The 12,476-nt window shown below is 37.1% G+C and overlaps 1 protein-coding gene across 1 annotated transcript in view; it reads right to left on the minus strand.

Moving 5' to 3' along the window:
* cdh23 (cadherin-related 23) overlaps positions 1-12,476 on the minus strand; it is a 326,796-nt gene that overhangs the window by 64,678 nt on the left and 249,642 nt on the right. Inside the window, 10 exon segments of the mRNA XM_052090034.1 lie at positions 1,931-2,158; positions 3,287-3,415; positions 3,725-3,853; positions 4,776-4,925; positions 5,228-5,230; positions 5,629-5,730; positions 5,860-6,248; positions 9,163-9,298; positions 9,491-9,636; positions 12,271-12,331. Coding sequence (XP_051945994.1) covers positions 1,931-2,158; positions 3,287-3,415; positions 3,725-3,853; positions 4,776-4,925; positions 5,228-5,230; positions 5,629-5,730; positions 5,860-6,248; positions 9,163-9,298; positions 9,491-9,636; positions 12,271-12,331 — 1,473 coding nt within the window.

The raw sequence follows: 12,476 nt of genomic DNA on the forward strand, positions 1-12,476 counted from the left end.
CCTCTTTAATCATACTGAACCACCGAGGTGTGAGATCCACCATAGGAACAATCTGAGACAGGATAGAGATATCCAATGAGGGAGAGGGCCTGTAAGCCATTTTGGGGAACATGTTACTGAACCTCTACCGCAGTTCAGATAAGTGATAAGTGTGTCATCTCTTCATATAATCATTTGATCTTCAAGTCTTTCCATGAAAATAACTTTTTGCACACTCAGCAGTTTTGAGAAAGTTCTAGGCAATCGACCCAGACACAAGAGGCCCAAAAGTCACACATGATGAAACCCAGACAACTGTGAGGTTTACAACAGTTCTGAAAGAGCTTTTCAGAGTGCAACTTCCTGTTTAAAAAATAAGGCAGGTTGTGGTTTCCTGTTTTTGATGTTCAGTTGTTCACACCATCTTTTAAAAGAGTAAATGGAGATTTTATGTGTTGTGTCAAAAATAAAGAAGCTATAGGAAGTGGTGTTGACAGTTTAGCCTGTAATATGGAAAAGTTCTGGTCTTTTGGACCGACAGTTAAAGTCAACATGAAACGGCATCCATAGCTGATTTTACTTCCACAATGTAACAGATTTCCAAGTGATATCCATTGAGGAATGTTCCTGGTGCCTCACAATTTTGCCTTCCGTTGTAAGTAAGGCACTAACTGTATAATGGAAGTGAATGAGGCCAGTCATAATACTGTATGTGTTAACTTGAATTTAGTGTGATAAAATCACTGACTAACCAGTCACTATGTCTGTGTGAAGTTATATTGAATATTAAAACGTTATTGTCATGATGGCATAAGACCCAGTAAACCCTGTTACCTGGTAAATGTTGTAATGCCAGTAAATCATTGATTTTATCACAATAGTAACATGTTAACAATTTTGAGACAGTGATTATTTTAACTATTATGGGCTGGCCCCATTCACTTGCATTGTACTGTAAATGCCTTACTATAACCTATATATTTTGTGTGGTAATCATCATTATGCCACAAATGCTACAACAGTAGCCTAAAACACTGCCTACATTATGGATATTGTTAACATTATTTTCCTTAAAAAATAATAATAATAAAAAACTGATTGGTCAATGGCGCCATCTAGTGGTCTGATATATTTGAGTAACAACCGCACATATGTGGATTGTCATATAAGACCGGTCATCAGTGTATTGCAGGCCATCTATCCTGCTTCTCGGATCCCTGTGTGACAGTGTGTACCTCTTAAATCCTTCCCAACTCACACGGCAAAGTTTCTTTGCCATGGCAATTAATTACAATTAGTCGGTTCGTTTGAAGAAAATAATGTCATTCAGATTCTTCCTTGTAAATCATCCACGGATTAAAAACAGCTTGCTGTGCTCTAGCTGGACATGTCCCGCTGTTCATAGAAGCCTCAGGTAGAGACGGAAACATGGCTGCAGGAAGGAAACATACCTGTTTTGATTGGTTTTGATTTACACTCCATCCTCCTCCGTCCAAACAGGAACAATGTGAAGATATTTATGGTCTACATTACATTTAAGTTGTTTTTGAAGTTGCATATTTATGTATATTAATGCATTTATTCACTTGATGCATACATTGTTAAATAAACGCCAGAAAGATTGTTTCAGAATTTGAATAACTTTGAATAACCTTTCTGTCTCAGTTTATGTCCCCCCTTCTAGTTGTGTAATAAGTCACACATATCTTATTTTATTTATCACAAAATAAACCTCTTTAGAATGATACAAGAGCTGATCACCCTGTCAGGGTTTTATTTTGCCATAACAACCGACTGACTTTACATTAGCCCATACATGCAGTATACTGTTTAAGTAAAATGGGTTCCGGCTGGAGTTTCATGTTGACTTTAACATGGACCTTTAACTCTCCACAACTTCAACTGTAATGTGTGTAAAAATTCATTCTGACAGCAAAACACACAAACTTACGGATAAAGGTGGTGTGCCATCATCTTCCACCGTCACAGTGAGTGTATACTGCTGTTGTTTTTCTCTGTCAGGAGGTGAGGGTCGTGTCACTATTTCTCCAGTCATGCGGTCCATTCTGAAGGTCAGGTCCACGTTCCCACCAATGATGTAGTAGGACAGCATGGCATTGGGTCCAATGTCACGATCTGTTGCTACAATGCGCAAGACTGACGTACCACCCCCCACATTCTGAAACACAAACGCATGTGAAACTATTAAACAAATTAGACTGTAATAAAGTATAAAGTTTAAAGGGATAGTTCAACCAAAAAAATTAATTCTCTCATCATTTACTCACCCTCATGCCATCCCAGATGTGTATGACTGACTTTCTTCAGCAGAACACAAATTAAGAATTTTAAAAGAATATCTCAGCTCTGTAGGTCCAGACAATGCAAGCGAATGGTGATCAGACTTTTGAAGCTCCAAAAATCACACAAAAGGAAGCATAAAAGTAAACTATATGACTCCAGTGGTTAAATCCATATCCTCAGAAGTGATAAAGTAGGTGTGGGTGAGAAACAGAACAATATTAAAGTCCCTTTTTACCAAATCTTCACTTTAACTTTCACTTTCAGATGTAAGACTGGAATGGAGATTTAGAGTAAAAAAAAAAAAAAGGACTTACATTTTGATCCCACACCTATTATATCACTTCTGAAGATATGGATTTAACCACTGGAGTCATATAGTTTACTTTTATGCTTCCTTTTGTGTGATTTTTGGAGCTTCAAAGGTCTGATCACCATTCAGTTGCACTGTAAGGACCTACAGAGCAGAGATATTCTTCTAAAAACTTTTGTTTGTGTTTTGCTGAAAATAGAAAGTCATACACATCTGGGATGGCATGGGGGTGAGAGAATTTTCATTTTTGGGTGAACTATCCCTTTAATAAATGATTTTGTTAAATTACGTGCTGCCATTTCAAAGATATTAACAAAGTACTAACAAACATGAATATGATTACTAAAGCCGTCTAAATATTTCTTATAAATAAAATACACATTAAATAAAGATTTATTTAAATAACATAATTGAATAAAAGAATGGACAAATACGAACAAGGAAAAGTAAATGTAACATAACGGCTATATGTCGCTTCCTATGCTGATTAGTGATAGACCTGAATACTGGCAAGGCCGATTAATCGGCTACTTTTTGGTCATATTTACATTATCTGTATTGCTCCAAAATCTACTGACAGTCTTTGCCAAAAGTGTGATTTTTCACTATTTTTGGTGAACTGGTAATAAATATTGTGTAAAAGTAGTGTTTGAGGGGGTTTGTTGAGCTGGTTTGTGGTGATGTGCTTCTGACCTCACTGATGCTGACGTTGTAGCCACGAGGGCTCTGCAGTATGGGAGGGTTATCATTCACATCCAGAATATTCACTGTCAGCGAAAGATCCATGAACCTCGGAGGGGAGCCATTATCCATTGCCCGTACCTGATAAAACATACAGTATTAACACACACCACACCATACCGGACTTAAACAAACAAACAAACGCTTATATTCCTCAGAGACTATTATGCAAAATATACTATGTTTAACTGTACATGAAAACATGTGCAAAGTCACACAACATACTGTGATCATAGGTGTGTATTATAAGGTCTGAATGTAAGGCTCTTGTCTTGTCTGTTACTAAGTTACTAGGCATTTAGCAGACATGTACTTATTAAAAGTGCTGTTAGGTAGGCAATAGGGTTTGATACAGAGCTGAAGTGAGTATCTTATGTGTTTCTTTCTCACTTTAAGCAGGTAACGGTCCACGGCTTCACGGTCCAGACGGGCGTTAAGGTAAATCTCTCCATACGTGTTATTGGCTGTGTTGATCTTAAACACATCCTGCATGTTCCCCGCAATTAAAGTGAAATTTACCTAAAGAAAAAAAAGAGGATGATGGGGGCGGGGTTAAGAATAATTGACAGTGATGGTGGACTGTTTTATTTCATTATAATACTAATTCTCATCATGCATACATGCATATAAACAAAGATTCACCCTAAAAACAGTACTGGCCAATAGTATCTTTGCAACTGTTTTTGTCCACCAAAGTATTAGACAAGAATTTGATCTTCTCTCTTGCATAAATGTATGCAAGTCCTGTTTGCATGGATAGTTTCAAACATAATTTTATAGAAACTATGAAAATACAGTAAAAAGTTGTTGCTAGGGCACCCAGAGAGGATATACACAGTACACTCAAAAAATGTTTTAGCCTATTTTTAAAATGTACACATTTTAAATTCCATCAAATTGAATTGTCATTTTTAACTAAACTTAAAATATATTTTTTTAATTCACTCAATTCAATGTGATAGAATTTTGTTATGAAACTGAAATGCGTAAAAAATTTAAAATACATTTGAGTGTATTTTTTCCCTTTTCCCCTTTTCATGTCTAGAAGTGTTTTTGTTCATGTTTTGCTTTCATGTCTTTAATTTTGAAATTCTAGTTCCTGTTTCATGTCATGTTTCCCTCCACATTCATGTGTCTTGTTTTAATTGGTTTATTATCGTATCAGTTTTTTTACCCAATGCTTTAGTATTTATCCCTCATGTTTGCCATTGTCTCTTGTCAAGTATTGTTAATGTAACCTTGTTTGTTAGTCAAGTTATAGTCAAGTTTAGTCTAGTTCATGTTCATGTTTCACATTTGCAGTCAGGGTTTTTTGGGATTCCACGTTTGAAAAATAAAACTGCACTTGGGTTCTCACTACACATCATCATTGTCAGCACCAGCACTTCTGTAATATAATTTACTCTTGCTCTATTTAATTGTCTCTTTCTTTCTGCCTCACCAGTCCATTTCTTCCAGCGTCTTTGTCCCGCGCTAGCACCACTGCCACTCTCTGGCCAATGGGTGTGTCCTCTGGAATATTCACCGACAAATCAGAAGTGATGTCAAACTCTGGACTGTTATCATTCTCATCAAGAATGGTGATTGACACCTGTCAAAAGAACAGAGCAGTGGGACCTGAGCTGTTACATTTTCTTGCAAGAATATTGCAATTTGTTGCATGAAAAATTATCTGTAACTAAGAATGACTTATTTACCTTCTGCAAGTGTGCATCAGGACAGAAATTAGAAAAGAGAGAAAACAGAAGGTTGAATTAAATGTTAATATAGACCATAAGAATTATCATATTAAACCAGCATTTATGTGTTAGAAGTTGGATACAATCATGTAATACTACTACATCATTTTGGCATCTTTACAGACATCGTGAAATCAAAACTGACCCTATTTACTTTCTTAAAGGAATATTTCCGGTTAAACACATGTTAAAATTAAATTTGTGGCATAATATTGATTCCTTGCATTATTATGCATGATTCATTAGGGCATGCATGTTATTCTCCAGAAAAAGAAACATGTTTTCTTAGCCTTTCGTTAACATGCACTAATTTGCTCCACCTCTGAAATGAATTTTCTTTTCCGCTGACATCATCAAGGCCACATGACAGAGGAAAAATAATATCAACCAATAATATAATTACATTTCACAATCTTATCAAATTACAAAGGATAAAATGAAGAACCACCCTGCACTTTTTCCTGCCGAGTTATGAATCAGTCTGAAACTATCTATTCTGCGACTATTGGATAAAAGGACCATTTCTTTAAGGCATTTTAAGGAGGAGCTCTATACCACAGTGGAGTCTCTCTTGGGACCTCCATCATCAGCCACAACAGTGAGCGTGTACGAGTCGCCCTGCTCTCTGTCCAACAGTCCTGTCACTGTAATACGACCCTGTCGAGCACACATTCCTCTTTATTTTATATACACATGTACAGAAAAAAATCTGTTCTTCATTACATTTAAGATCATTCTGACCAAACTCAGGCTCAGTCTACACACATATATAGTGTTTTTCCTCACCGTGACGCTGTCAATCTTAAAGAGTGCCAGGGCGGCAGGTGAGGTGTCGGGGTCAAATCTGTATGTCAGCTGGTTCAGATTATCAGCCGACTGTGCTTTCACTTGGACGACCTCGGTTCCCGTAGCGATATTCTCCCTTAGCGATGCTTCATAACCGGCTGATAGAAAGGCCACGGCTTCGTCAAGTTCATTGAGTAAAGTGACGTAGACCGTGCAGTATCCCCGGTAAAATGGCGGTGACTGATCTGTGGCTGACACGTTCATTAGGTAGCTGGTCTTGGTCTCATAGTCCAAGTAGTCGACTGTGGTTACCAGACCTGTACTTATATCAACCTCAAATTTATGATCAGAACCTGAGACCAGAGCGTACGCCACAGCACCCCCATCCCCTACAAAGAGAGACAGTCGAAGGAATTCAGTAATGCATCGGAGTAACAAACTAAAAGTAGCAATGCTACTAACTTTACATCTACATTCAGTAGTGGCTCAGTTGTTTTCAAAACAGTAATTTTTTACAGTAACAAGTTACTTTTTCCTCTACAAGTAGTGGAGTTTCCAACATGTAGCAAAGCACTTGCACAAGCTGTCGGAATAATCAAACACATTCACCTTAAATGTTCTCATATATATCATTGCAATTTCTTTTCTGATAGTCTTGAAAATTCCCACCACTGTGTCATTTCCACCACATCTTAAATTCCGTGGTGGAAATGATGGTGATGAAAATTACATTTTTAACTTTCTTTTTGTTGTTATATATAATATATAACTCTTTTCTCTTTCTAATGTTAATTTTATACAGTAGCTAACATTATATGTATCCAAAATACACACAATGAAATATTATTTGATATATTTTTTGCATAATTTGGCAAAATTACAGCTTGATTGGAAATGACAGCCAATACAAATACAGCATTCTGCTCACAAGTGAGATTTATCTTGAATATTCCTTGTTTTCTTCAAACATGCATGCTCTTTACTGACACTGTTGTCAGTTTGGTTAACTCGCACAATAACGTTTAAAAAACCTTAAATAGTGGCCAAATTGTTCGATGTGGAGGAAATGAGTAGTACAGATGTCATTTTGAAAAATGATGATTGAAATAGTTTATTTTACTCTTTGTTTAGAATACCACAGCTTGTAATCATTTGTATATAAAAATTTTTTTATATGGAATTAGATATTTAAATTAGTTTAATATTAAACACCTGGGTCTGGGACAAGGTCTTAAAAAATAAAATCTTTACATAAAGGAATTTGAAATGTATTGTATTGTGAGATTCATCAATATAAGAAAAAGTTTCAAAAAATCAACCGTTTTGATAATAATCAACCCATGGGGCATGAAGAAACCACCAGATATAGCTGTTAATTTAGGTTTAAAGTCCCCATTGTGCCAGATATATACTGATGTGATTGTAAAACTAAAATAATATAATCTTATGTTTATATATTTTCAACTACTTTTACAAAGGCTAGTATCCTGATTGATGATTTGGAGTAGCTTTTCAATTGGGAGGCTACAGATTCAAAAGGCATACAGGACCATAACATGACCTGAATTAAATTTTCATCTATCAGAACAGTATCTACAAAGGGCTGAATCAGAACCCCAGCATGCTACACTGTGAGCCTCAAACATGCAGTGGGCATCTGTCCAGTTTCTGACATTCTGGTCAGCCTACATAAGGAAGTGAAACAGGGAAACAGACATGTGCACAAGCAGAAGTGCAAAATGTTGTTAACATATTTTAGCATTGAGTTTCAATGGAAAAATACAACACTGTCTGAGATGGGATGCAGTGTATGACATGCACGAACACACACTCATAAATACATTTACAAATATCAAGAAAAGAGGAAATGGTCCAAAAAAAAAATATTCAGCAATGGTTGGTATGTAGTTCAGTGGAGGTATGGGCAACATGGGCAGCATCTTGCAGGTTGTGGCATGGTGCGCCCACAAAGACAAGTGGGTGCCCTGAACCCTACTAGCCATCTCATTTACAATATTAATATCAGCTCTGTAGGTCCATACAATGCAAGTGAATGGGAGCCAAAATGTTGAAGCTCCAAAAAGCTCATAAAGCAGCAGAAAAGTTATCCATACAACCCCAGTGTTTTAATCCGTACCTTCAGAAGTGATATGATAGGAGCGGGTGAGAAACAGATCAATATTGAAGTACTTTTTGGCTTGAAATACTTCTCCCTGCCCAGTAGGGGGTGATATGCATGAAGAATGTAAATCACTAAAAACACAAGAAGAACAATGTGAAAGTGATCTGTTTCTCACCCACACATACCATCTCACTTCTAAAGGTATTGATTTAACCTCTGGGATCTTATGGATTACTTTTATGCTGATTTATGTGATTGTTGGAGCTCCAAAATGTTGGCACCCATTCACTTGCATTGTATGGACCAAAAGAGCTGAGTTATTCATCTAGAAAATCTTCATTTGAGTTCAGCAGATGAAACAAAAAAGTCATATACATCTGGGATGGCATAAGGGTGAGTAAATGATGAGAGAATTTTAATTTTTGTGTGAACTATCTCTTTAAGTTGCACTAATCTTTGAATTTTGCATTTTTAACATTGTTTTTTCTAATTGTTTTTTAACTGTGTGTGTGTGTGTGTGTGTGTGTGTGTGTGTGTGTGTGTGTGTGTGTGTGTTGTAGTACACAAGGTTAGTGTACTAGCATTTAAGGGTGGCTCAGTGCAAAAATGCCACCAAAATGGACAATTCAAAATCTAATGGCAAAAAATAAGCCCTCATAATGAATTCTTCTGTCTTTTATCCATAACATCTAATATAGTTCTTAACATTTTAATATAATCCTAGCTATACATATTATGGCATAACATGATTTGATTACATTTTTAGGGTAAAAACTAATAAATTCTCAATCTTGAAAATTGATTAAACTGAAGTCAACTGATGAAAACTATTTGCATTTATAAAGGTAAAAATTGCCCCTAATAAAATTCTAATTCATGGGCAAATATTGCCTCTTAACAAAAAGTACATTTGGAGTCTGACAACACGTGGTGAGCTGTCTGACTGATTCATCCATGATCTGGACCTTCAGTTTAGACCGATTCACCCATTGGTCTGTCAGATTCATTAAAAGAGCTGCTCCAATCCAGCAGGTTGTATATGAACTGGAACACAAGTTGTGCTGTGTGCTCGTTTTTGCATACAACCAATGAGGACAACACACTACTGTAGAAAGATGTGTGGACTATCAAAATATTATTTCATGGCACAGAGGCACTTCTGAATTTATTGTGCTGAGTACCTGTGTCAGGGTCTGTAGCTCGGACCACTACCACTGATGTTCCAATCCCAGCGGTCTCTCTGAGCCCCAGACGATTGTACTGCGACTGAGTGAAGTCTGGAGGCTCATCATTCACATCCTCCACATACACAATCACCTGCAAACACATTCCCACAATCACAATCTTCTTAAGGGGGCTTTACATATAAATAATACAAATATATTATACTATGTCATATTTAAAAGCCTTGAGTTGAATTTCATAAATCACACGGGAGGTGGATTGAATTAAGAATGAATTGCATGTAGAAAAGGGCTGTTTATTACACAGAAACATAAAAACACACACCCTGACAGAGCTGCGCATGCTACCCTGGTCACTGTTGTAGGCCTCCACCTCCAGCAAATGAGAACTGCGAGTTTCTCTGTCCAGAGCTCTGTCTCCCCTGCTGATGAGTCCAGACAGACGGTCGATGTTAAACTGACCACTTTTTCCTACAGAGACCACACAGCACACATACATAAGCCATTCTGCAAAAGCACAACTCTGAATAATAAGTTATGATTCAGCTGGGAGTATTTGTCTCTACCTTGCACAAATATTGACTCATCACTTAGTTTGTATAAATGGTCCAAATATGTGTTGTAACACATTACAATAAGCTTCCATCTATTAACATGAATAAATGCATTAGTTATCATGAATAAACAATGAACAATATATGTGTTACAGCATTTATTAATTTGTTAATATTAGTTAATAAAAATCCAATTGTTGATTGTTAGTTCATGTAAGTTCATGGTGCATTAACTAATGTTAACTAATACAACTTTTGATTTGAAAATTTTTGAAATTAACATAAACTAAGATTAATAAATGCTTAATAAGTATTGTTCATTGTTAGTTCATGTTCACTGATAATAACTAGTTATAGTAATAACTAATGAAACCTTATTGTAAAGTGTTACTAAAGTGTTTATAATAATACACTTACAGTAGGCTTCAAAGGAAGCATAGTAAGCAAGCATTCTTAAAAATAAAAGATAAAAAAGGGAAGGGGTTTAAAAGTGGAAACGTGTATCTCATATTTTTGTTAAAGAACTTGTCTCATCTCATGAAAATTATTTGACTGTGGCGACATTTTTGCTAAATTATACTTCGTGGTTCCTTACATGTATCGCAGCAGTTCTGAGGTGAAATGTCCACTGGGGGGCACTAAATGCAAGTTGTTTTCCCCAAACAGAATGTTTTTTAAGCTTAATGCTCTATCAAGTTTTAAATCAACAAAACCTACATTCCTACCCAAAACCTTTAACTTAAATCGTACCTACATTCACCTAAAGGATTATTAGGAACACCTGTTCAATTTCCGCAATTTCAACTTTCACCTATCTAATCAACCAATCACATGGCAGTTGCTTCAATGCATTTAGGGGTGTGGTCCTGGTCAAGACAATCTCCTGAACTCCAAACTGAATGTCAGAATGGAAAAGAAAGGTGATTTAAGCAATTTTGAGCGTGGCATGGTTGTTGGTGCCAGACGGGCCGGTCTGAGTATTTCACAATCTGCTCAGTTACTGGGATTTTCACACACAACCATTTCTAGGGTTTACAAAGAATGGTGTGAAAAGGGAAAAACATCCAGTATGCGGCAGTCCTGTGGGCTGAAAATGCCTTGTTGATGCTAGAGGTCAGAGGAGAATGGGCCGACTGATTCAAGCTGATAGAAGAGCAACTTTGCCTGAAATAACCACTCGTTACAACCGAGGTATGCAGCAAAGCATCTGTGAAGCCACAACACGCACAACCTTGAGGCGGATGGGCTACAACAGCAGAAGACCCCACCGGGTACCACTCATCTCCACTACAAATAGGAAAAAGAGGCTACAATTTGCAAGAGCTCACCAAAATTGGACAGTTGAAGACTGGAAAAGTGTTGCCTGGTCTGAATGAGTCTCGATTTCTGTTGAGACATTCAGATGGTAGAGTCAGAATTTGGCCTAAACAGAATGAGAACATGGATCCATCATGCCTTGTTACCACTGTGCAGGCTGGTGGTGTTTGTGTAATGGTGTGGGGGATGTTTTCTTGGCACACTTTAGGCCCCTTAGTGCCAATTGGGCATCGTTTAAATGCCACGGCCTACCTGAGCATTGTTTCTGACCATGTCCATCCCTTTATGGCCACTATGTACCCATCCTCTGATGGCTACTTCCAGCAGGATAATGCACCATGTCACAAAGCTCGAATCATCTCAAATTGGTTTCTTGAACATGACAATGTACTAAAATGGCCCCCACAGTCACCAGATCTCAACCCAATAGAGCATCTTTGGGATGTGGTGGAACGGGAGCTTCGTGCCCTGGACAGTATTAGTATGGTGTTCCTAATAATCTTTTAGGTGAGTGTATAGTGTCATAGAAAGCAAATGTGAGCTGAAGCAACCACGTCATTTTGTGGTGCTTCTACACACTTTCGCCTCATGTGTCGACTTGCATGCTCTGCAGGACCCGTACCCTAGTGCTTTGCATTGCAATGTAACACTCTATAAGTTGAGTTACTGCAAACGTTAAAATGTTTCGTATTAGAAGTCATGTGTTTTTAAAAGTGTTTCTTAAGATAAGATAAGAGTAGTAGTGAAAGTCATTGTTGTGCCTCTAGTGTTAATTTCACCAGGATAGTGCCGTACAAATCATTTTGCAAACATTTAGGTATGGTAATGTGATTCTATGAGACCAGGTTGTGAAGAACGTAAATTAGATTTACGGTGAAAGAAAAAATTTAAACAAAGTTTCAGGTAATCTAAATTGTCTTTTTGAGGTGTAACTACTTTTCTAGGTGAATACACCTTTGATAGTGTGGTATTCCTGCACAAGCATCAAAAGAAAGTAACCAGATGCTGGTTACAGCTACTATAACTACTGTTTTTAAATTTTAACTACTTTAAAATGCTTATTGTCAATTATTATAGTAAAGTTAAGTTTAAAATGACCCAGAGTATTCCTTGAAGATTTTACTACTCCTTTTGTTCATTATATTGTGCATTATATTGATTGGAGTAGAGTGTGGGAACATATCTGGTCAAGGCATTGAGGTGTGAGTTGTTTGAATCAAGAACAAACACTCACCAGATAGAATCCTGTACAGAACTTTTCCATTATCCCCTTCATCTGCATCTGTGGCCTGAACCTGCAGATGGACACAAACACATAAATGCTGCTATAATCGTCAGAGTAGAAGTAAGAGATGCACACACACACACACACACACACACACACACACACACACACACACACACACACACACACACACACACACACAAATAAACTACAAT

The sequence above is a fragment of the Xyrauchen texanus genome, chromosome 24 (genome assembly GCF_025860055.1).
Source record: "Xyrauchen texanus isolate HMW12.3.18 chromosome 24, RBS_HiC_50CHRs, whole genome shotgun sequence".
In the NCBI taxonomy this organism is placed as follows: domain Eukaryota; kingdom Metazoa; phylum Chordata; class Actinopteri; order Cypriniformes; family Catostomidae; genus Xyrauchen; species Xyrauchen texanus.